Below are 26,444 nucleotides of genomic sequence, written 5' to 3' on the forward strand. Positions count from 1 at the left end.
GAGAGGGTTTTCTGTTGTGCTTTAAGCTTGCAGGCTGAAAGAGAATGAAATGAGGTGAATCCATTCCAACTCCGAACATACAGGTATCACCTATTCTCGACGCAGTTATGTAATAGGCATCGTGTAGCACGAGGTAGCGAATGTTTGCTTTCGTCAAGTGTATGGCCAGTGTATGTGTTCTTGGGTGCAGCGATGAAGATGTTCTATGAGCAGAAACAATTACTGCAGCTCTTGTCACCAATTACATATTACAACGCACATGAGAGGAAACGAACATAGCTTCGTTTGCATCATACTTTATATTGAAGAGTTAATTGTTCAGTTAGGTAATGATGGCTTTGCATATTTAACTATTTGATTGTTTGTTTTAAAGAAGAAAAAACTGTTCGACATTGTGTTTACTTTGAAGTTTGCATGAAAAGTACGACCCTAAGAAACTATTTATATTCATATCAATATGTTTGATCATTAAAATAACTAAATGATAACAATGATCCGCACGCTCCACAGAGTGGCAAAATTTCAATTCTCCGTCAAGTGTATTGTAATGTAATTTAAGTTAAATAAAAACAGACGGGCGACCTATTGTTTAACACTTATTGAAAATATTTTTCACAATGTTTTCAATTTATCCATTCATTTCTTTTTGCCTTTCTGCTTTCCTGTTGCCATACAAATAGTAGTTCCTTCTGCCATATATTAAATTTAAAAAAGATAAACATTCCAAATAAGTTTGTATCCTCGGCTTACAAAGCTAAATCAAGTGCGAAATAGTTGTTAAGTTGTTTAGAAATGCTTTCGAACGAATTATACTAGAATTGATTATGTACGCATATATATTGAATTGATTATAATTATATTAGAATTGATTATACTTGCTCTCAATTCAATTCTCTTATGTCCACATCAATCGAACATTCTTTTCATAACTATATTAACATAAACAAACGATACAATAAATCTGTGTGCAGTTTTTAATCGTACTTTTCTGACAGAAATAAAAATAAATGCTCAATCGTTATTATATTTTCATAAATTTATTTTACAACACCTTCCCGTCCCAACTTCAAGCGTGTAAAAACTCATTCCTCAACTTGCGCAATAATTTCAATCAACAATCCAATTTCGCTTCACCTAATCCAATTTGGGATTAATTTTCCTACACTGTATTGTACGTGGCGGTTTGATGCGAACCCGCTGATTGCCAATATCGCTAGAAAAATGGGTTTGTTGTGTGTGGCTAATTTTTCCACCGACCTTACATTTTATTTTCATGTTTTCGTGCTCCAGATCGAAAACTCAACCACTGCCACCGGTTTGGCTTTGTAAATGTCTATGCCTTCTTCGAAACTGTGCCATTCGTCATTTCTTAATGGGTGGAAAAGCACCCTCGGGTCCCATGGGACGGGTGCCACTGTGTACCTTTTTCTCTGAGATTTCCGCCCAATGAAATTCCTCCACAAAGAGATGTGTTCACAAACACTGAAACACACATAACACAACTTTTTGTGCTAATATCTTTGATATAGGAGGCACAACACAAACGAAGGCTCCGAGTTTGGTTTCTAGAAACAATCAGCTTTGGGAAATCATATTGGTTATGGTTTGGAAAAACTGTTTAAAAATACTGCGTTACCTCAAACCATTATTTTTTCCATTTTGATTATAATCAACCGATTTTAAATATCATTCCAAATTTGAATTAGTATTCAAAGAATCTGTGTAAAACACATTCCAATTAAAGAGGGGTTTTGTCTAAGTATATCTAAATACTTCACACTTCTTAAACTATTATATCCAGTGTAATAACATTAATACTACTCCACTTTAGTACTCCATCACTCCCAGCAAAAGAACATATTCTTACACAACCGACAACTTTATAAGCTCACATTCGTGAAGACTCTTTAACTGGTAGCAGCTCGGAAAAAGTATCTGCAAATACCACTCTCTTGGCTTGTGAAAACTACATTTCATCAACCCAAGGCTATCGAATTGCTCGAAGCAGTCGGTAGCCACATGCGCAATGGTAAATGAAGAATGGATTTCTCCTTCACATACGATTGATTTCACCACCTTCCGCACGAACACAGTCCCAGGCTTCCCCAAAGGTGTCCCATTACTCTGCATTATTTTGTTCTCGTTACGCACGCATCCTGGTCCAGTAATGTGACCTTTACAGGTGTACCGTGTTCGGTTTTTATTTCATGTCGTTTTCTGCCAATCAGCCATCTAAATTACCTGTTCACCTGACATGGCGACAGATCTACACACATTCGGTACACAATCGCTGCACTATTGGTGACATTTGAAACGAACAAAATACGGGTTGGTTGTTTGAAGGCATGGTCCACACCAGCTTTCTATCGATCGTGTACACTCATTGTCGAACAAATACCAATTTGTTGCGCAACTTAACTTCATCAGTAATGCGTTTGTGAACAATTGGTATGAGGAAGTTGATAGCTGAAATTCTTCGCAAAATTGCTAAAAGCAAACAAAAAATTGTCTTCTTCCATTCTTATTTATCAGATGAGCATTTTACACTTAATTTGATTAATCAAAATTCTCCGTTCAGATGATTCAGATTATCATAAAAGAAAGCTTCCACATTCATTCAGCTTCATTTAAGGACTTCAATTAATGTATAAAAGTGCAAGCACAAAACAAACAAGACCACACTGTTGGCCAAAACCAAAAATAGCTTCAACACACGGTGCCAGTCTCGCACGCGCGTTTATTAATTATACAGCTAGGCTTTTGTTTTATTCAGGTTTTCGTCGAGCTTTTTGGTTGTGCTTGTTTAACTTTTTTTCACTTATTTTAGTCCGGATCATCCGTGGCACCACGTTTCCTTGCGTTACTTGTAATACTGTTTTTATTTGTACTGGGGAGTTTTTCAATGTGTTGAAACTTCATACATGCTTAATTTCCTCACGTTCAATTGACCGAATAAAGAAAGAAAACGAATTTTAATTACACAGCTCCAGGGTTCATTCAATAACTTTTGAGATGATTATAATGAATGTGGGATATCTACGGATCCACTTTTATCTCTTGCTATTATACATATTATTTCTAGTGAATAATAGTTCAATGTGCCTTTCATTTGCTTTCCTAAGAAAAAAATGGGTCTTCATGATAGGTTGAAACTCTTAATTGAATTAAATGACTTGTACTTTTATTCCATCTATGCAAATACATGCATACACACATACATATATTTTCACACAACAAACACATGTTCCAATGCCATTGCTTGATTGAAATAGGCTCAAGGTAATCAAATTTACGGCGCAAAGTTTCCGACCTTCAATCGTGCCACATTGTCCAAACAGCAAAGCACCTATCCGTTTGACAACTACAACGGATCCAGGTGAGCTGTCTGGCCGTACGCCAGACCGACAAATCTAGAAATAATATAAATAAAGAGCATTCCCTAAAACCTTTAGCCCTGGCAGCCAAACTATTCCATTCCACAGCAGCAACGCAATGGAAAACAATAACCGTTCCAGTTCGAAGCGGCATGCCTATCAAAATGAAATTAAAATCATCACTCGTACACCAAAGCACAGTGCCCCGCTCGCTGGCGTATTCTCATAAATATTGGCCCTCGATTAATATTCAATATACTGCTTGGCACCGAGTCAGCACCCGACAGCTGCCCGGAACAGACGGTCTGCAGTTCACAGCATCTTGCCAAGCAAGCAAACACACTTGCATACACAGAGAAAGACCGAACTAAACGTGCGACATCGAAGAAATTTCCGCAACCTTTGAGAGAACAAACGATTTTCTTCGTCCAACCACGATTAAAGGGCAAGCAGAGTGCCGTTTGCCATTTGTGGCGTTTGGCCAGATTGCATTTGCCTTTCCCGGCTGCCAAGGGGTCGAACGGTTTCATTGCATCGAGTGCTTTTAGCATACCGCAGAGGGCATCGCTTGTGTCGACATGGGATTTCAGTATCTCGATGCAGAGCACTACTGAAAGCGAAGTGTACATTATGGTGCTCTTGCAGGGGCTGGAGCACAGGCTCGACCGATGGCACATTTTTCTCTGCATTATTTATAGGACTGAGGATTATGGTCCAAGAAGCATGGTTAAAATATTGAGCCTAATTTTTATTACCTTTCTTGATTACGGTTTGCTAAAACAACAATGATCAAAAACTCATTGAAAATCGTTAGAAATTCATTCGATTTTATGGTGAGAAAATGTAAGCTTTAATGAATGAAAGGCCTGTACTTTTGTTTTTATCTGAAGTTAGTTGCAATAATCATGACAAGAAGTTAGGTTGAATCGATGCTTTCCAGGCTGTCTACGCTTAAATACTATTCCATTTGAAATCAATTTAATGCTAGATTTTCTTTATCATACTTCTTGAATGACTTGAATGAATGCTAGATTTTCTTTATCATACATGAATGGTATTCAGTAAACCATTCCTATTCCTTGATTTTTTTTCTTTGATTAATATGCTACAATTAAGTGAATAAAAACAAGAAACATGTTTGTTACTGAGAACATGTACAAACACGCATATCATTCCAGTTATGGTTTCGATTTTATGACATTTGGGCCTTTCACGATACTAGCTAGCTTTTTCATAGAGTTTGTCAGTTGGCAGCTGAAATCATGTCACAACCTCCAACTGAAATCAAACACTCCATAAAAAACCACACACAAAACTAGCATGTAATTTTCAGCCTTGATTATTTCAACTTCAAAGCTAGAATTTGATTGGTGTACATGCTCGAAAAAATGTCATAACAAGGTCGTGTTTTTCATTCATCCCAAGGTGCATTAAAGAGATCAGGTCGTGGAATCTAGAATCAAAGTGCATGTAGACCAGGTCGTTTCCCGTCCCATATAGTTTGACAACTAATTTTCAATAAAAAAAGCTGCATTTGACAGAACGAGTGAAACGTTTTTCTGTAGGAATGAATAGTTTTCAATAGCAGCACATACGTAGCAGACATTGGTTTTCTCATCTAACACTGCTTCTAGACGACCCAAAAAATCTTCCGCAACAATTTTTGGCAACACTTTCTATCTGTCAAACCGTTTTTGTTTTAGCACCAATGTATGGCTTACTTCGATGGTAATGTCGCGAAACGAGAGCATTGCCTTTCTGTGAAAAATTCACAAACCCACGACAATCACGGTTGCCTCTGATTTTGTTCTAAAACTGAGAAGTTGTTTTAGAACAAAGAGCTCGCAGAAAATTTGTCGCGGTACAAAAGTTGGTCGTCTAGAAGCAGTGTAAGATGTTGTATCGAACAAAAATGGTTAAGTCATTCAAATTTGATTTAGCTTACAATTTGCAGTATTTCTTTCGTTTGATGAACTATTAGTAAATAGAATGAAAATTTAAAGAGTGTTTTGTATTTGAGGTAAGCCTCTTTGAGCACCAGTTTACAGCCGTCCTGTCTAAAAGTGACGTTTAAATTTCGTTATAAAGACAGGCTTTGAGGCCACCTGATGTGCATACACTTTGGAAATTTGCATACAGGGATTGACAGATTTCTCCCACAATGTCGCCCAGCAGAAGCGATGCAAACCAACTTTGTATATTATACCCACTTTGATAGCTGCTCGTCAACTACTATACAACGCAAACAGCTGACAGGTTTAAATTTTTGCCCACGATTGTAAAAGGAAAAAGGGTGTAAAATTAGTTAAAAAATACTTTTTATCCACTTTTTACCTTTACCGAACATGGTTATGATGTATCATTTTAAATGTATAATGTATCATTTTAAAAATGCCATGCACATACTACGATAACGATGTCAATAAAACTATTCCCATCAAAAATTTAATATAAAAAACTAAAAGAAAATATTTCATGCGTTGGTGATGCTCCACTTACCTTGAAATGCTGCCTCCACCGAAATGTCTGCCTCTGTGCACTTGGCGGCACACACGATGGCGATCAACATAAATCCAAACAGCCACATCGTTAACTGGATTGGATTTTACCTTCAAAAGCACTGCTATAATCTGCTACCAGCATATACGCACATTAATTCTAGCCAGCTTTTCTATTCGCAGACCTCACTTATGGTACTCACGATCCCACACACAGGCACACTAATGCACAGCAATTCACCGAAACAACACACAGTATATGACAACAATTAAATTCACAACGGCTGCTTTTCACGAATCTGACACGTTTCCTTGCACGAAAATTCACTACACTCTAACACTCACCGTTATTCACTAATATTCACTCTTCTCAATTGTCTCTCTGCAATATACGAAGACGTTCATAATTGTTTCACCACGCCAACGCGGTTGGCTGATTGTTTGAGGAGAGTTTTTTAGTCGGTTGATTTTAATTTCCCTGCACAACACAGCACGTATCATTGGAACGCTTTGATGGGAAAAGAAATTCATATTTAGCATTGCATGAAAGCAACAAACAGTAGATCTAGATTACCAACAGATAATTAATGAAAACCAGCTTAGAAGGTTTATTAGCGTAATCCCGCCCTATCTAAGTCCTCATTTGGGCGGGATGGTTGTTGTTGTTGTTTACGCTAGCGTCATTGTGATGGCTTGTTATTGCCTATTTGTCGTGAAGGATTATTCTGAGTCGAGCACCGCCATCACTTGACTCGGTGTGTGAGAAGGCTGCACCATAAGCAGCCAGGCTTTTCCGTTCAGTTAGGTTCCTACGTAGAAACAAAAAATCTGCGTACGGTTGTATTTTTAAAAGCTACGGAAAGAAGTGTGCTGATGCAAATAAATGATAACCGAAGGAAAGACAAAAAATGAAACCCAAAAGGAAACGGTTCCGTTCTTCGTGCGACGTGGTCTGTTCCGTCAGACAGATAAAACCAGGCAACAATCTGAAGCAAAGGACCAAAGAAAGAAGGGAAACAGTACGTGAACGTTGCCTTTTTTTCTTCGTTGCTGTTGTGTTTCATTCCCTTTACTGCATTCTTGTTCAATTCAGTTTTTGTAAGTACTCTTTTAGTACTGTTTTCCCTTTTTGCTAGCCGTTTTTCCTGCATGTTCCGACACGCTTGTGCGCGTGGGGTCGTGCTGGTCTTTTGTTTTTACTTCCCACTTCAAACCATTGTTTTTCGTGGCTCCGGTCGTTCGTCCTCGCGAGTAGGTCGGCGGTACTATCCGCTATTAGCAGTAATCGAGATTTTGTTTTGCTCTCTTCAAATGTACTGTTGTTGTCGTATTTATTTTCGCTCGTAACCAACAACCAATGGCGGAAAATCACGGTGCTGGGAAGGACTCTGTGACTGGCTTGGTTGAATCTGGTCCAAACGGGGCGACTTCTTTTGCTCGACGATACTGTAGGGGAGAGAATGAAAGAGAATAGAAAACAAACACCGTGAGCGAGCGAAAACCAACACAACAAACCTACGCAAACGTTACTACGAACAGAGGAAAGCTAGAGGAAAGAAATATGCACCAGGAATCTGCGCAGCGTACAATGAGCACATTAAATTAATGATGGACTGCTATGTTATTTGCTATGTTGCTCGCAAGAAGAGGAGTGGGGCCTTTCTTTTGTCGCAAAGGCTGCACAGGCCACAGGTTAACTCGGAAAACGGCAAGATGGTTATTCCATTTATACGGCCTGTTTGCTTACGGGTGTGGAAAATTTTGCAGTATTCTAAAACAAGTTGGCCTGCTCAGTTTACGACCACTCGTGGAACAACCTTAGGCAACGGAAAGAGTGGAACATTGCAGTGCAATGTTACTCTTTTCATTTAATCCATGAAGCGGAAGCAGTATAATACTTGGAATTCATCATGATTCACACGTCACACTAGTTCGGCTACTAAAATTACCCTTGTGTAAAACATAAAAAAGTACGTATTGTTTTATTCAGAAGGAACGGCTTTGCCGTTTTGCTTAAAGTAGGTATTTATTTTTACAGTCGTTGCCGCTAAATTTTGCCTCTAACTCACCTATTTTTGTCTTGAAGGCACCAATTTTTGACATCGTGTCACAAGTTTTGCCTCGCAAGCAAGGTCTTTGAAAGAGAACAGGTCAAAGCGTTTAGTATAAATTGACAGAAAGCCAAGGGAAAATTTTGACAGTTAAAGTGAACTTTGTTTATATTTAGCGATGAACGTTGCTATGGAGTGAACGAGAGTTTTGTTCAGCATTTTGCACTTATTTTCTTTTAGAATATTATAAGAATTAGAATCTAATTATAATATTCCATGAATGATACAATACAAAGATCTCATTTATCATTCGTCCCCGGGTTATAAGCAAAGGACGGTATGCATATTGTACCAGTATGTGCCGATTGGATGTTTCATTTTACTGTCAGTGTTTAATTGAAAATAAATAGGACTTATTTTACCCAGTTGAAACATGTACTGTGCTGTTTTATGCCTGTTTTTTAACTTTTCGTTCTTCCAGCAGGACCGATGCAAACGGTAGTGCTTTGTCGTAACGTATTGGCAAACAGTGAAAAAGACTATCAATGTTTCTGAATACATAATAGACTGCAATTACTTCTCCTTTATTATCCAGCCGGTGCTGTTACCATTAGAACATATTCTATACAATAAGTCTATCTAGTTTGATCTATCTAACTGGTTTTAGTTGCTTTCTGCTTTAATTTATTTATTTATATTTTTATTTAAAAATTTCAGACATCATAAAATTATTGTATACCAAATTATTAAACCAGTTTCGAAGGCTTGACAAATTACACACCTTCTATCGTCAAGTAAGGCCATCGAAGCATAATCTTTACAGGGTTTTACAAGTCAGAATCGAATGTCTTCTTCTTCTTCTTCTTCTTTGGCACAACAACCGCTGTCGGTCAAGGCCTGCCAAGTACCCACTAGTGAAGTGAGCTTGGCTTTCAGTGACTTTTTATTACCATAGCAGGATAGTCAGTCCTACGTATAGGGGCATGGTCTATTCGGGACGAGTCTATTCGGGCATGGTCTACGAGTTGACGACTGTACCACCTGACCAGCCCCAGCTCATATATGTTTGGCGTGTCATCCATACAGGGTTTTACAGGTCAGAATCGAATGTCAGCAAAACAATTTCAGAAGCTCAAGATGCAATCAAATTGCGCTATTTAAAATAGCATCGGTGCGGTGAAACAACAACTTTTGACAGCTAAACTGTATCTTGAGCTTCTGAAATTGTTTTGCTGACATTCGATTCTGACCTGTAAAACCCTGTATGGATGGATGGACACGCCAAACATATATGAGAAAAATGAGAAACATTTTACTAAAATATTAAATCATTTTAAGGTTATCATTTAAGTAGCTTGATATAGAGTATGTTGCTTTAGAACATGTTTTAGAAAATATACATCATTAAAGTAAAATGTTTACAACTTTTACTCGCGCTGTTCGGGCGTTTCAGTGATGCGTTAAAATGTTCGGTTTATTTATTTTTGTTTTCGTTTTTCTTTCTTGTGTTTTCAATACTACATAAATCAAAACGGAACTCTGTACTCAACATACATAATTTATCCTCTGTTCTTCTACTAAGGCTGCAATGAAAAATAAGCACATCCCGGGCCGTGCTCAGCAGGAAATCGAAAGAAAACAGTGATTTCACCCACGCCATAGCAACGTCGGTCGCGTCCTATTACGGGTTCGCAAAAATTCTTCTCAATCTCCAGCGCCCGAGGACAATATTTTGTTTATCACTTTGTTGTGAGCAGCGTCTTGTTTTCTTCCCAGCACGTGCTCATGTGCGTCAGTTCAAACGGGGATGAAGGGGCTGCGAATGGTAGACGGAATTTGAGGGCACTTTTTTCCCTCTCCTCTCTCCTTCTCTCGCTCATTTTGTTTCGGTCCCTGTTGTTGTGACGCATTGGGCCGCATATCCATCTGCGACCACAAACAGGGACGGCTAGAAGACGAATAGTTAGAAATCCTAAACCTGTTTTCCCAACCACTCGTCGGCACAGGTAACAGGTGTACGGGATTGCATACGCAAAACGCCTGCAGCCCTCGCATCGTAGACAGGATAGAATGTTTCTTCCACACGCGCTCACCTTCCCAGTGCCCCACATCAACCAGGATACAGTTCTGCGCTGCTTTTGCCAGCTACACGTAGTAAAGGGCGCCAAATAAGACTCGATCTTTGACGCTTTCGCGTTTCTGTACCCATTCATACCATTGCGCGTGTGTGTGTTTGAATGTGTTTGTATCTCCACAAGCTGCCTCGTATGCATGACAAAAGCAGTACAAGCTGCCTGTCTCTTGCAAGCATCATTTTCCCTACGCCCGATGCACTGCCAACGACATGCAAATACGCTCCTCGGTGCAGACACAATCGCTTCCACCCTTTTTGCCAGCAAAGAGGTTCGATGTCCTGCACACCATTCAAGGCACTGCTGCCGAATGTGAACCCTCGAACAGGATAACACGGGATGCGAGATAAATACACTTCTCGTCCGCTCGTTCGCCCAGCGACGCCCGCAAGCCACCAGAGTTCATATTGCTCCAATTATCTGCAGACAACAGACGGAATAAAGCATGTGCTACTAGCTGCAACTCTTGCTGAAGGCCTACAGTCGAGCCCGCTAATATGTACCGGTGGATACTTGCAAGAGAACACACGAGGGAGTGGAAAGAAGCAAAAAATAAATACGAACGAGCAAAGGAAACTTCTGACTGGCATCCGGTAAAGCGACAAGCGTCGGAAGCGAAAAATACTGCCTGAAACGCTAGATGAAGTGGGTGCATGTTGACGGCTCTTGTTTTGTGCTCGAGAGCCATAATTCCACTTGACAATGTAGGCATAGCTCCATTTTGTGGACAAAAGCGGTAGCGGCACCGTGAGCTGTGTATGGAAAACAGTCGACGGAATCGCTGTCTGCTGCAATTGAAAATCACCAGCGCATAGAAAACATTACACAACTCCAGCGTGCAGTCAACAAAAAAGGAAGACATTTATACCCTTTTGTATGCTCCATGAATGTTGTGAAAGGGGTAAACCGTACGCTAAAAAGCTAAACTTTCAATGGTATAATGATAAGGTCTCATTATAAAAAGCATAACTTCGTAAATCACAGGCGTGGTTTGGCTAGGCTTGTTTCATTTCAATTAGGAACGTTACTTTTTATTTTGTTCAATTAATGTAACCAACTTAGCTGTGAACTCTGCATGACTAACAAGCTAGTTAGTGGCACTCTCAAATATAATTTTTATGTTTAACGTGACTTATATAGCTACCAACAGCGCCACAACTACATTAATAAGTTGGACAGCAAATCGGACGCTTCCTAAGAAAGTCAACGAACAAACTCGTCACGGTGGCCGAGAGTCCACTGGATGAACTGATTATCTTCCAACGACCCACCACGTCATCTACATCACTTAATTCCCTATCAACGCAATCGTCCCGGCTAATGGAGCTCATACACTCTCACACACACAAGCACATGTACAAGTAAACTTTCGACATGCTAGATGACAAATAAGCTTCCTCCACTTGGGCACTGGTCGAAAGCGATCCCAACACACAGGCCTTGAGGTGGTTGGACAAGGCTACTCTCACGTTACCGCCACTAAGCTACATGCACACTTCACATCAGAGCGAGCAAAATGTCTCCAGTAATCCTACTTAACAGCCCACCATCGTTTGGTTTCTTCGGGCGTCAGCCCGTATGCGTGTGTAAAAGGTTGAAGCGTGGCGACTGTCCCGCTTAGGAAAGCACAACCAGCACGATAAGCCATACGATTGAAGAAGGAAACAATCGGCACAACGGCTCTTGCGGAAAAAGGATTTTGTATTATTTCCTACCATAAATCGCACGCACATACCCATCGAGCAGGTCGGCTTGCCGTTGGACCCGTTAGCTTTCGGATTGACATTCCGATCTATCTCGGCAGCAATACTTTAAGTCCAATGTTAAAGTGCCATTTTATGCCTTTACTCACTTGAAGTATGTTCTATATTTACATTTTTTTCCTGTTTTCCCGACAAATAGCGTAGCTTAAATTGAGAGGGCGAATTTGATGGTTTAAATTAATTTCTCTTACACTGAGGTACATGGAACACATGTAAAGAAGCATGTGGTATTTATAGACGAAATATTTATGAGTTAAAGTTTTACAAACATGTTCACAGTTGAACGATAAGATTTCATATAAAATATTCAATTCTACGTTGTTGAACGTTTCTTTATCATACTTCGATTCAAGCTATTACGTCAGTACTTTTGTAAGTTACATCACACTACAAAAACTTTTGTTAACCATTTTTTTTTTTAATTTCGTTAAGCTCGATTGGATATCTTTAGCAAATATATAGCAATTAATTCAAACAAATTCAAAAAAGCATTTTTTCACCAATTTCCAAAACGAAAGTTTAGGTCATAATTTTAAGTGTTCTTACGACTGGTGGCAACCTTATTTGAGGAGCATCATTCGACTTTTTCGTACTTCACGAATCATAATTTTCACCAAACAGTTAACCATTGGTCGTTGGTGTAGTTAAACTAAAGCTACTGTCACGATCGCGTCTACTCTCAAACAGCTGATCAGCAGTTATTCTGAGTAGCTAACATTACCATACTTCTCCCTAATCGACCACATTTTTCGGTCAGCTAGCTCCCAGTCTCCTTCTGGGAATCAAACTGTTTAACACTATCTGACGTTTTTAGTTATAACTATTCGATTTACAATCACAATCTGTTTAGGGTAAACCATTCAAAGTTCCTCAGCGAAGATCTCATACATATACTATCGACTTTATAAGTTCATTAAGATCTCAGTATTTTGAGTAGATTTGTGATGTGCACTTTGGAGCGCACCCACGACTCCGATTCGACTCCGGCTAATGTTATTCCGATTCCGATTCCGGCAAAATCCAAACTTACTAGTTGCGCCAAGAATCGGAGTCGTTCGGAATCATTCGGAGTCATCGGCAATCGCCCGGAGTCGTGTGGAGTCGGAGTCGTCTGGAGTCAGCAGGAGTGCACTGTGTAAACAGGCCTTTATTTCGAAGGCCGACTCTGACTCCAACCGATTCCGGACGACTCAAGACGATTCTAGACGACTCCAGACGACTCCAGACGACTCTGGACGAAAAGGCGAGGGAGTATGTCTTGGATTTTATCTTATTGTGGTTCAATACTCGTCTTTCGTTATATTACCAACAATGCTTTTAACAAAAACGCAAGGATGATGTACACCAGGTGATCTACCCTTTAAGGTAGTTCAATATATATATATATATATATATATATATATATATATATATATATATATATATATATATATATATATATATATATATATATATATATATATATATAAATATATATATATATATATATATATATATATATATATATATATATATATATATATAATGTTCTTCTTCTATCTGGCGTAACGTCCTACGCGGACATGCCGACATGTAAAGACATTCGAAGCTTAATAAGTACCACACACCCAGAAAGTCACGGTTACGAAAAGACGATCCATATGAGGCTTGAACTCATGACGGGCATGGTATTCAGTTGTACGAATTGACGAAAATGACGAAATGAAATTTGCAAAATACAAAATAAAAAGGAGAAAAATGTAATTATTTTACTGTATTTTACCGCCATCGCAACCGCTGTTGCTAATAGACGGCACAGTAGCCCAACGTCGTCATCTGTTGCTCGCAGAACCATATAAATTCGCACAATGACGAGAAGTTGTGGGATCTCGCACACGTTTACAAACGCAGTTGTCACAACAAACATATTAATATAAGTAATCGAAACATCTGTCATTGTCTAAAGCATTGGAATACAGTGCGGGAATTTTTCGTTACAAGTAGTAGTTTAATATCAGCATATAATAAAGCCTCCAAAATGATCATACTTTGATAAAGCCATCGCATTTCACGGTTCATGGCGAAGGTGTTTGCGCTTTAAATCAGAAACTCATTTTATGAAACATGTTATTTGTGGCGCTTCATCCCTCATGCACACCTCGTCTACAGTGTGTTCCAATATCCTTCCTGGCAAACATACCTATGCCCTCGGAAAGCTATAATACAGTTTCCGTTCGAAGCACCCGTGCAGGCGCTTTCGCACGCAACACACAAATCATATTACCCAAATGGCCCCGCTGGCCGAAGGGCAAAATTAACACATCAATCAACAATTTCCACCCAACCGGTCGGACGGGGTTGGTGAGACCGAACAGCCCGGAACTACCGAATTTTCTCACAAACTTGTCCCGCCGTTTTCAAGCGATACACTCTGCATTTTTTTATATATATTCGTACCTTCCACGGACACGGATCATCTCCACCCATGGATGACCATTTCCACCTTCATTCCACCGCCTCCTCGCAGCGCGAGTTCCGCCCAGTGGTTGTGGAATAGGTAGGCGCGAGCGCGAATACATTATTTGCTGCTCAAGATGGTAAAACTTTCCGAAAACCCCAGACGCTCGCTCACTCGCAACACATTTGCACGACAGCTGACGCCCCGTGCCTATCTATCGAGTCCCGTCGACCCCGTGGTTAAAGTTTTGCGCCAGCTGTAGCGTCACGCGCGCGGAAACGGAAATTTCCCCCCAGGGAGTGCCGAAACTGACTGGCCGAGGTTCTGGATAGGTGTGCTGGATAACAAGCAGGCTTGCAACACCCCCTCCCCGCTCACACATACACCTAAACACATATTGCTGCTCACTTCTCATTCCGCGTAGAATCATTAGCGTCATGGTGAGGTAATGTGTAAAGAAAAGGAACGACAGACAGGGAAAACGGGCTTTTGGCAGCTCGTTGCACGCGACCAATACAAATCTGTGTTCACGTGAATGCGCGTGTGTGTATGTATAAGTGAGTGGCTCGGTTATTGGGTTGATCGGATGGGGGTGCATAATAAAGCAAAGGCATATAATGTTGGGGCGTTTTGAGGGAAACAACAACACAACCGATGGAGGGGCCAATGTGTTCGCTGTGTTGTTACCACCTCCGAGAAAACAAAATATCAGCATGGCTGCTGAAGCAGACAAGCTAGCGGGAAAGAAAACAGTTTTCCATTGTCGCACGGTGGTTGATGGGGAAAAGTTGGTGGCCGTACGCACGTGTGCCTATTTTCCACCAAACAGCCCACGGCTCCACGAAACTTCAGCCCCTCATTGACGTTTCTGGGACGGCAGCAAAAGTGTGAGCAATCATCGTAGCCAGTGTGAGAAAGGAAAAACAACAAAGTCCGGAAAATCTCGCCTACACCTACACCTCACAACCTGTGGTGCAAACCTGTTAAGCCGGTCGTTTGTCTCGTGACGACAAATTTATTTCCAATTAACAAGCAAGGTTGTAAGGACTTTCTGGGACTCCCTCCCCCACTCAATCGCACCTCCGGACAAGCAGTAGTTCTTAAGCAGTATTAATGTCCTTCGCAATCAGTGCCGTAAAACAACCCAAATCCGAAAGTCAGACATGCTGCCGTTGTTTCCGGCCAACGGTTCGACAAGTAGCTGGCCGAAGGGGATTGACTCAAACCACCAACAGAGGGCATGGCACATGAGTAACGATCCAACCAAACAAATCCAACGAAAAAAAACCTCTCCCCAAAGTACACTGACCGTAGGCTGACCAAACCACCAAACAACAGCACCATTCACACCATCCCCGCCCAAGACTCGAAAAGTTACCCGCAGCTAGGGGATGCTGCCCTGCCATAGGTGCGCACCACCGTCGGTAATGGGAACGTGGTAAACTTTTTTAATCGCATTATAACTTTCCATTATCGTTTGAATACATTACAAATGCCGATGGAAAATACCATCGAGCGGCCCCAGGGGTGATCCCGAAGACAGCATCACGACACGGCAGCCGGGTCGACAGATTGGGCCCGGTTCCTCCACCGTTTCTTACGTGTTGTGTCCATGTTCGGCTCGCTTTAAGCCATTGGTAAACCGCCCAAAATCAGAACGAATGTGTTGAATGCGTCTGGGGCGTCGGTAATGGTACGGCAATGGAATGAAAGCACAGTGCACCAACCTATATGGACCATTGTCCTGACCAGCGTTCCTTTCATTTCGGTTTACGTTGCGGTGCTTTCTGAAAATTCAGCACAGTAAAAAAATACTTTCAGTGTTTTTTTATCCCACTGTTTACGATGATTTCGGTTTAGTTTGCATGCCACCGCTACGACATTGTCAGGACACGATGAAGATTTTTCATCTGCAAATCCTTGCTACATTCGGCAGAGGTAAGTGTCGGCTGATTCGACCTTTAATAACACAAACAAGTACGCGTACAGTTCTGAGTAAATTGCACAACACAAACTTACTGTTTAATCAACGCATGCATAACCAGTGTACTACAGAAACACTCTATTACCCATGCGTCTCTCTCTCTCTCTCTCTCTCTCTCTCTCTCTCTCTCTCTCTCTCTCTTTTGATTACTTTTTACCTAACTACAACACCCTTTTTGTTGCTCATCAAACAAAGTACAGCAGTTTAATGAGCTGAAATGTTTCCTTCCCATTTTTACGACGCAGCTTAATGTCTGACTACAGCTAACTAACTACACTCGACCCCAATTTCTCTTCCTTTCCCGTACCATGACCGACACTCTCAAGCGCTCACCCACAGACCAACACTAACGAAACTATTTTAAAACAGCAGTAACATTAGAGAAAGTTTTCCAAATAAATTGCACTGAGTTATCGATAAGAACCCTGCTGGCTGGTACACTGCAGCCCAGCCAGCCACCAGCCGGACAATGTATGAGTGTAGAATTGTGTGAGTGTGCGTCCGTCATTTAATGTCCCTTCGCCTTCTTTTGTCACCAGTACGATGATACATTGAAAAACTATTCCGTCCAATTTGTCGGAACGCATCTGCCGGTAGGGCGTTTGGCAAATAGCAAACGAATGTGTTTAATGGCCACTCTAGCGCAAGAACTTTTACCACACCATGTCGTCACGCGGCGTTTGGATTCGGTTTGACTAATAAAGCTAACTTGCCTCAAAATGGCCAGAGTGGTCGAAGAAATTAAATTGTGACGATGTATGTTTTGTCCTTTCCCTATTTCTATTTCTCTCTAATTATTTTATCTGCTATATGAGGCTTGAACCTATGAAGAACATGTTGTTAAGTTATTACAAAAAGGCGGAGAGTGTCAAACAAGCATAATTAAGCTTTACGTTATTGATCCAGCAAATCTTGCTACACTTTTTAATTTAAAAAATATAAAGTAAAGCTCAACGATTGTTAATCCAATTGTTAATTAATGAAAAACTCACCATAATTTATAATTTACTGATTTTTTATTAATTTATTAATACTGAAAATCATTCATATTACACAAAGTCTTCAACCATATCTGTTGAAGCTCATAATGAACAAAACAATATATTTTAACACGAAAACATAACTCGCTAACAAATATGTTAGCCCAGCGTGAAAGGGCCAACCTTCCAGGCGTGAAGATTACATTTCTCTACAAACACTTCTAACCGATAAATATCCGTAATACCTGTCAAACCCTTACTCTAATTCCACACTGTTGTAAGTTTTCGCTTCCCCATCAACACTGGCCTAAAAATAAACAAGGATACACTAATCGTCCTGCCCATTAGCTGCATTCCAACACCTCCCACGATAGTGCTCGTGCTATATCATTTGTTTATTGGGTCCTTCTCACCTACTCGCTCGTCTCGCTCCTACCCTTACGCTCCGTGTCCTTAGGATGAATATTTCATTGGCCTTTTTTCTTCATTTTCTTTTTCGCATACTCAAACACCTCATTCTGCACTCATGTGAATGTACATCCAGCCAGACATTTCAAAAAAATAATTCCAAAAAGCATCAGTGTTGTGACCGGGGCCGAGAACTGAGAAAATGGAAAACTTTTTCCCTCAACCAAACCACATCACCGCCATCACAGCCTGGCCAGTACGGCACGGGGCATCACTAGAGTAGCAGAAGTAACGGTAGTCCATTCCGGAACCGGCAAACCTTTCCTTCCATGCAGGATTAAGGCTCGGCCAAACTTCCCGATAAGATTAGTGTATTTATAATTTAGGACGTTCGTTTCGGCTCAGACGTCGGTGCTCACTCTCTCACTCCACACCCTCACAACCCTAGCGCACAGTAAACATACAGCGGCAAGGCATGTTGGTTTTAAGCCATGCCTGGAAACCTGGTCCACTCCGGTTGTTTTGCGTCTCTTTGAGGTGTGCCTCTAATGCCAGCTTAGCACAACTTCCATCTTACGCTCGGTTTTCCGAGGGGGCAGTTTCTTATCCACTTCAAGCCAGCGAGTTTCTTTTCGTAACCACTGGCAGCGGCACACATTCTCGGCTAATGGAATAGTTCGTAGAAGGTGAACTTGCCCAAGCGGAAGCTCAAATTATACCAACTTCTGGGTGAAAAGGACGACTGCAAAGCTTGCTCGAGGTAGGCAACTAACTGTACCAAGTTGCTCGACTGTATCATAAACCCATAACTTGATGAAACTCAGCAAGAGCTGTTTATGTGCATATCGTCTACTTAATGCTCAACCGGAGTGCAATTTCCAGCAAAATGCACATAACCAATAAAGTCATCGGTGAAATGAGTCCGTCCCGTGTGTTTGTGAGCCTGATTAAACCGACAAACCGTGCACTAGGAAAACTTCGGGCAGAATGTTTAAACAGTGAACTTGGCAAGCGGAATGAAATCACACTATCAAACATGCAAAGCAATGCAGTGGTGCAATTTATATTATGAATGCAACTTTCGCCATGCCTCACGGTTTCTAGATAAATAATTTTATTACTTTTGTTTTTTTTTTTTTTTGAGATCCAAATTATATCGTATAATTGAATAAATGGTAATATCGTTTACAAAATTTCTTCACTTGATTGTTTTTTTTTGCATTTACTTTTTGTTCTTCTTTAGAAAGGACAAAGCCCTATACACTTATTACTCTTTAATGAGACTTATTAGCAACATGCAGCCGAATAACCAGCTCACCAGTCATTCATTTTTTCATTAGGATTGTTTTTAATAAGAAAATACAAAACAGACAAGTTAAGGATTATGGCTAGGATTTTGGCCACCATTATATATGGGGATTTAGATAAACGATTAACAAAAAACGTACCTACAGTGATGGTAATACCATCGTGAACATGCACGACTAGCAGCATGTCTATGATGTGTTCAAGCCTCAAGTAGACCGTGCTCCCGTAGCAAGAACTTGCTTATCCGTCTGCGTGGTATGAAACATTCTCTTAACTTTTACAAAGGGTAGCGGTACGTAGCGGTCAAAAATGTCCATTATATTACTGAATGTGTCAACATTACTTTAGAATCCTTATAATGTCAAAAGTAATCTCAAGTTAACTCTGTTAATGAATAAAAATTATGAATGTTTACTCGAATTCAAAGTAAAGGTTCATTGTTTACACTTACTTAAATTCAAGGTAAAGAAAACATGAATTTTGCTATAGTGGATATAGTTTTAAAAAAGCCCTGTCAAATAAGCCATTCTGATTTGTTTCCCCGGGATACTTTTGACCACTCGTATTGTTTTCACAAGAAATAGCAACCATAATCAATTTCATGTTAAAAATGCATCAAACAAAGGCCAAAATTGATCTATCTAGCTGAGTGAAATAAGAACTCCAAATCAAGTACACCTCCAGCTCCAAGTTTGTTGCTTTCACTACACAGTTCTATATTAAGTATTTCCATCAATCAAAAACATTCACATTCTGACGACTGAATTACGCAGAAATTCAACATTACGGCAGTAATACTCGCTATTCATATATACAAGCTGCGAAACTCAACTTCATTCAAATTATTTCTTCTTCTACTTGGCGTAACGTCCTACGCGAACATGCTGCATCCAACTATCCGGAATCCTTACTATTGCGTTGTTAAGTCGTACGAGTCGAGTATACCACGGAAGCGCACACAATAACATAAGAGAAGCCTATATAGTTGTTATGCAGAAATAGAACCTTGAAAAGAGAGAACAAAAGAAAAAAGGAAAAACTCAACAAATGTCGCATGTTATCAAATGTTATCTAAAATTATAAATCATGCGTCTGCACGCATTGAAGTAGAAACATCCGAAAAAGCTTTGCGTCTCCTCTTCTTAAACAGCCAAGAAATACAACATGATTAATTTTTGCAATTTTTTAAAATTATGTAATTATGTAAAATTATGCATTTACATGTTATTCATTGTTCAATTTACTAATAACTGAAAAAAAACATCAATTTAAAACTTAATGTTCTAACCCAGAATGTTTAACTCTAACTTTCTAGTACATCGACCACCTTCTAGAGACGGTGGATATTATTTTGCATATAACTGACAAAAACCATTGTAGCAACAAGCAAAGATTTTCTTCAAATACTATAATCGGTACGATATGCTTTTTATAATTTGAACACAAGCCACAATAAATAACGCTTAAGTCATTCAGCGAGCTTTGCAAACTCGACAAAGTCGCAGTGTGAAATAATTACGTAGCAAGGCATCAGTAAATTCAAAAGCATACTCCGCAACTGCACCAACTTCCCCTCGTACCGGGGTATCCAATCTTTTTCGCCACGCTTTCAACTGCCTCGACAAAGGACATTTTTAATTGAAGCTGTTAACTACGTTTCTCAACGGTTTGGTGTTGATGGGGGAAAAAACAGCATAGCAGCGGGCAATAAACGTCGGCCACTATGCGCAATACTGCTGCCTCTGGTAATATCATTAATTCGCTACAAAGAGCACAGCAGCATTAAGGGATTTTTTTATTAGTAAAATTTTAAAAGAATTGCTGCAGAACACGTAAGAAGCTTCCTGGTGCATACACGGTGGGAATTTGTTTGCTGCTTACCTGTTTTAGAAAGGAGCTGACTTGGACGAGCGATTCGACCGTTCTCTACTCACGCTGGAATGCGTTTGCAGCTTGAGCAGCGATGAGTACCAGCGTGACATGATGTTAATTCCATCGGAATGTATTTTTCCCCTCTTTTGTTTCGGTTTTCCATTAGCTATGAGAGTATCCTTGTGCATTGTCGGACATGAGCGACGACGGCGTACGGCGGGGCACTGGGCGGAAGCACTAGCACTGCCGCGGGTGCGTTCAGGTACTACACAACACTTCCAATTACGGTGGGCCCACTTTATGGAAACTGTTACAGTAATTACATCCGACGTTTTCTAACTATCTCTCCCGTGTGCTAGTGCTTCTTTAATTTGGCTCAAATGGCACGTCGAGTGGAGGGAAACACGCCCGGATAATTTGCCCGTGCATTGCCACCACTACCCCCACCACGGGAGGGCTTTTTTCAGTGAGCTAGCCGTACACACAGGCCACACGCCATTTACTAGCCGTGATGAAAAAAAAAACACACACACATCCATTATTGCTCCATTTCAGTCTTTTCCACCGCCCGACCATCATGCTGCTTTCGTACTCGTCTGGTAGTGACGGGAAATACGATACCTGAGCAATGGCAATATCGTTTTATAGTATCCTCTTTTTTTGATGTGCCATGTTGCCACCGCCTTGGACATTCGCAGTGCAGGAGCGGCAACAGAGGAAACACCTCATAGAACACAACGTGAATCAGGCTTCCCTCGCTCCCTTCTCTCCCTTTCCGACACTAATTCCACTGGCACAGGCACGATGCAAAGGCACGCAACGTAACAAAGCGCCCCGCACACCAGGCTAGCACGGCGTGACAACCTAGGCAGTCTTTCAGACACGCGCTTCGCGTGTAGGTTGAGAAGCCAGCCGATAGTATAGTGATGGCAGACGCCAGGCCGTTTGCAGCCATTCGTTCGATGGAGTGCGCAGGCATCGGCAGCAGTAGAAACGACATGCCATGGCATATAAAAACCACACACAAAAAATAGAAACACACGAACACAAATGTGTGTGTTAACACGCAATGGAAGTATGCTGCCGCTAGATGGGAAACGCAGCAGGACACCTACCTACTACACGCTCTACATGCACACAGGTGGAGGATATTCGGTAGCTTCATACGGCGGTAGTGTGCGCGTAGGCCGAAAGTGATGCCGGCAATCGAATAAAGTACGTCCGAGACTCCCTTCGTTAATCACGCCTACGGGCACACAAACTAACAAACTATTATTAAACCACTGAGTGCTGAAACCGGTTCGATCGGAGCACAGAACGAGCGGCCGCGTATCCACTACCGCCTGGGGGTACTTAATTTCAATGCCTTTTTCGGGTTCGCTTCGGTAGCGACCGTGCTTTATGTACACCACGGGATAACTTTGCCTGCATTGCATCCTTCGTCTGCTGTGGTCGCCATCACACCACGAGCTCGTACACTTGCACGCACAGACACAACGGACACTGTCAAGCATACCCCAAAAAAGTGTGCTGAGATAATTCATGCCTTCAGCTTCCGTTCCATCATCATTCACAATCGACACATACACACACACACACACACACACACAGATCACTGCGCGCTCACAGATACGATGATGATTCTTCGTACTTGCTACCCATATTTCTTTTTTGTGACGCTGGCCGAACCCTACTTTTGCAGGGCCACTTCGTAATTATTGCCTCCCTATTACTGCTACGCCATAAAGTGATAGTGCGGCGCTCGGTGCGGAATGACGCGGTGTAAATAATTAGCTAGCCTTAATTTTGTTTCATTTTCTGCTTTCCCTTGCTTCCGGTTGGCTCGCATTAAGAATTCCGTCACTCGGAAACATCACCACCACCATCAGCTGCCGCAGTACCACTTCCTTCTATTACAACACACACACACGCGCGGACACACATAAACCAACTCACCAAACACGCACCCGTGCAACCCGTGCTGATGAACCGATAAGCGGCACTATCCTTCGGCCATGGTGACTGGTTAATGGCACTGGCCACCAAATGCCTTAGACCGCACGCTCGTACACAGGAATAGAAATGATTCGATACAGATACAAACACACACACACGTACGTACACACACACACACACACCCTTAAGCACTGCACGACCGGGAGTGTTATTCGCACAATTCGAACGCAACGAGCGGGCCGTCCTGCGTACGCCACGAAAGATGAACTCCAACTGATGGAAAATGGCGAAAAGGATCCCAAATTGCTTAAAAGCGGGCCGGAAAACTTCGCTCACAGGTGAAAACTCACTTTCTCCCGCCCCGCATCAGCACGGCAACTACGAGTGAGTGCTTGTGGAGTGCAGGAAAAACAGGAGAGCGCTACTCCTGCTCTCCGAGCGAGCGGAGTGCCGTGAGTGCAACGCTCCAGGAGCGGATTGTTTATATTTGCACCCGCTGACTTGGATGGCGTGCTCCGTCATGTTTTACCCCCAGCAACGACTAACGCGTGAGAGTAAATTCGTTCCCCGTGTATTGGTGGTAGCAGTGTGGTTGTTGTGCGTTGAGGGAAAACACGCACATGCGCCCCTGTACGGTAGGCAATAGCACGCTCACGCCAAACCGGGCGCACATTGGCGAGGAGCCCTAATAGCGAAGCCGTCAGTTTGGCCAGCACACGGGTGGTGTTTTTGTTTTTCCCAACAGCGCGCACCCGACTCGACCAAACAACACAATTTGACCTCACCAACACACGGAACGGAGCCAGTGTAGTATAGAGCTTTTCTTTTTTTGCTTTGCTTTCCTTTACCATTTCCATGTGTTTGTGCCATTGAGGCACAGGCGATCCAGTGTTTGCCTTCTTGGGGGATGGATATTCATGGCTGCCGTGGAAGTAGCGCAAGGAGTACGGGTGAAAAAAACGGGTGGTCGCCAATGGTAGCTATCGAAACCGAGCTCCACAGCACACGCTTCCATCGTTCGGTTTTGGTGGTGGTGAGCTTTACGCACACGTGGAAAAGGGAGTGAGCGGCAGGGCGGCAGGAAAAACTCGTCATTTCCTCGTACCAATCTCGCTTCGATTTTTACCGCTTCCCTTCCCATTCCTGTCCCAACTGACTGCCATTTTATTCTCCTCCTACTCCTGCCCAAACACACACACACACACACACACACACACACACACACACACACACACACACACACACACACACTCATTTATCGCTCTATCTCTGTCGCTCTCTTGTCTTCTATTTCTTTTCCTTTCACTCATTTTATGATCGTCCTTTTGCGTGACCTCCGCCACTGTTTTTTCCCCACCCGCCTGCCGAGATACCAAGCGGTGTGACCCTCTTGAAATGTTTGAAAAACACATCGGGACGGAGGGGCGGTAAAAAAGCAGGGAAAACGCACGCGAGAATATCGATTCGTTTTTACATTCATGCAAAGATTTTCTCCACCCGCTCCGCTCTGTCGTGCCCTCGTTTCGTTCGTCGCTCGTGGTAAACCGCTCAACGGCGGGCGATGGGTAAATAACAGACCCGCCCGCAATCCCATCCTGTAAGCCGTCCCACAGCCCAACCCAACCACACACAACACAGGGTCGCAACGTAAAATCCCGAGACAAAACGGTTCAGTGAACAGAGAAGTGCAGCAGACGGCACAGCGAACGACACAGTCGGCGAACGCAAAAACCAAAGCCTACTCTACCACTACCCGTACGCGCGTCGACGAGTTTGAAGAGTCGCGTGGAGTACAATTTACAAAGGGTGACGTGCCGCACCAGCACCGCTTGTGGGGGACGGTGAGGTTAAGCTGCCGCCGCTGCGCAAAGGCAGAGGCAAGACGGGGTGTGTACAGTCGGCGGGGTCGCCACTTCACAGCGAAACGGTCAACGATCCCGCACCACGAGAGGAAGTCAACAAGGACCAGAACCATCACCGCCAGCAGTCGATCGTAAACGAGTACACGTGCCCCACCGAGCGTCACACGGCTCTAGTGAAGGCTTTCGAGCGTAACAAAAGAATAACTTTGCAACAACAGGCTTTTCCCTCCCGTTCCTGTGCTGTTTCGATGTGTGTGTGTATGTGTGTGTGTGTGGGAAAACCCTTTACCGCCAATAGGAAGGGAAAGGACGCAAACGGCATGGCCCCAGCGCCGGCTACACCTACAAAACCCATACTTTGGACGCTTTATCTTGGCCCCATTGCAATGCCACTTCAATTGTAGCGGTTTGTGCCGTCATTGCCACGGTGAGCGATAAAGATGGAGAAGGTTCTGACTTCCGTTTCCACCATTTTACCTCTCCATCCATTCACTGTGGTGCTCTGTGCCGGATGGTGTAGCGCAATAGGAAAGGGAACAGCGCGTTGAAGTGTAATGCCCATTATGGTTAACCCGTTTTGCGTAACGGAAACGTGTCCTCCCGCTCCCGCTGGTGTACCAAATCGACGAACGACGGGCTTTATCGAACGGAAACTAACCTCAATAATCGAAATTGAGTGAAGCGGCCTAGAGTTGGAGCGGAACCCTGTCTGGGGTACTTACGACGGTTCCAGCTTTGTCCCCCGTCTCCCCTAGGTACAGGTGAAACCTGCTCACTGTCGCCATCGTCCGTCCATCGATTTGGGGTTGGGGTTGAGAAGTTGAAAATCGAATCGTCCTTCCTCTTGCCCCAACGACATACCTTCGAACATACACACACAGAGCACTTTGCTTTTAACAAATGAATCGAGCAAAGTAATGAATATTTATGGGATTAATTCGAACACCGCACAAGACTGCCGAACAGACTGGTCGGTTACAGCTGGTCTTTAGCCCTTTGGGGGAGGGATATTTGGAAACGGTCCAATTCTGCCATCGGTGAAACTCGTGAGCGCAAAGCCGTTCTGCTGTTATTCGGTTCTTCGACTGCCGGGATGTTCGGCTCTTGAGTGTTTAATTGAATTTAAACATCGTTCGGTGCAGTAAATCGTCCTCGCAAATGGAAACCACACAAACGTACCTACCTTTCTTTTCCATTATACTTTCTTACAGTTTAATTGGTAGAACTCCCGACTGAAGCAGATTAGTGCGCTGGAATGTTTCGAAAGACCGTTCAGCTTTCCGTTCTATTATACTTCGACGATCGAAGATTTCTCACGATGCCTCAGTGTGGATCGGAATTAACCTCTGACCTCTTCAACCAATGCAAGAGACTATTGTAAATGGCTTTATTTGCACATCGGCTCATCGGCTATCCCTTCGACTACGCATATTTTGCCTGATTTTCCCGTAGTGTGGTCGCTTTAGCCTTTAGACGATTGAATATGTATGAATTTTGCGCCCAAAACTCACCAGCCCCAGAACTGTTGCACCCTCGATACAAAGCCGCTGTGTTTGAGTGTATGTGTGATCGGTGAGTGTGAGTGCACTACCACAGGGGTTGAAAGCTGTTGAACCGCCGGCAAATCAGTCGGATGGCTGCAGCTATTAGCAAACGATTTGCATAACATTGCACCTTCTCCAATTAGATCGGTTTCCGAATTCGATACCCTTGTTGGCGTGAAGCGAACATGGGCACACACGTTGTTTGGCTGAGAAGGGGGCGCTATCGTACATCTATTTAAAGTTTGGTTTAAATTTTCCAGCAAATGAATCATGGG

The 26,444-nt window shown here is 42.4% G+C and overlaps 1 protein-coding gene across 5 annotated transcripts in view; it reads right to left on the minus strand.

Moving 5' to 3' along the window:
* Positions 1-23,047, minus strand: part of LOC121591332 — a 136,791-nt gene extending 113,744 nt beyond the window's left edge. For 3 of the 5 annotated variants that reach the window (XM_041911712.1, XM_041911710.1, XM_041911707.1), the window contains exons 1-2: positions 22,764-23,047; positions 5,874-6,380 (exon numbers count right to left, since the gene is read on the minus strand). In XM_041911712.1, the coding sequence (XP_041767646.1) occupies positions 5,874-5,961 (88 nt within the window). In that variant the 5' untranslated portion in view covers positions 5,962-6,380; positions 22,764-23,047. The remainder of the gene's footprint in view (positions 1-5,873; positions 6,381-22,763) is intronic. The other 2 variants (XM_041911708.1, XM_041911709.1) reach the window with 2 other exon arrangements.
* Positions 23,048-26,444: the final 3,397 nt, after the last annotated feature.

This window comes from Anopheles merus, chromosome 2L (genome assembly GCF_017562075.2).
Source record: "Anopheles merus strain MAF chromosome 2L, AmerM5.1, whole genome shotgun sequence".
NCBI classification, from domain to species: Eukaryota; Metazoa; Arthropoda; class Insecta; order Diptera; family Culicidae; genus Anopheles; species Anopheles merus.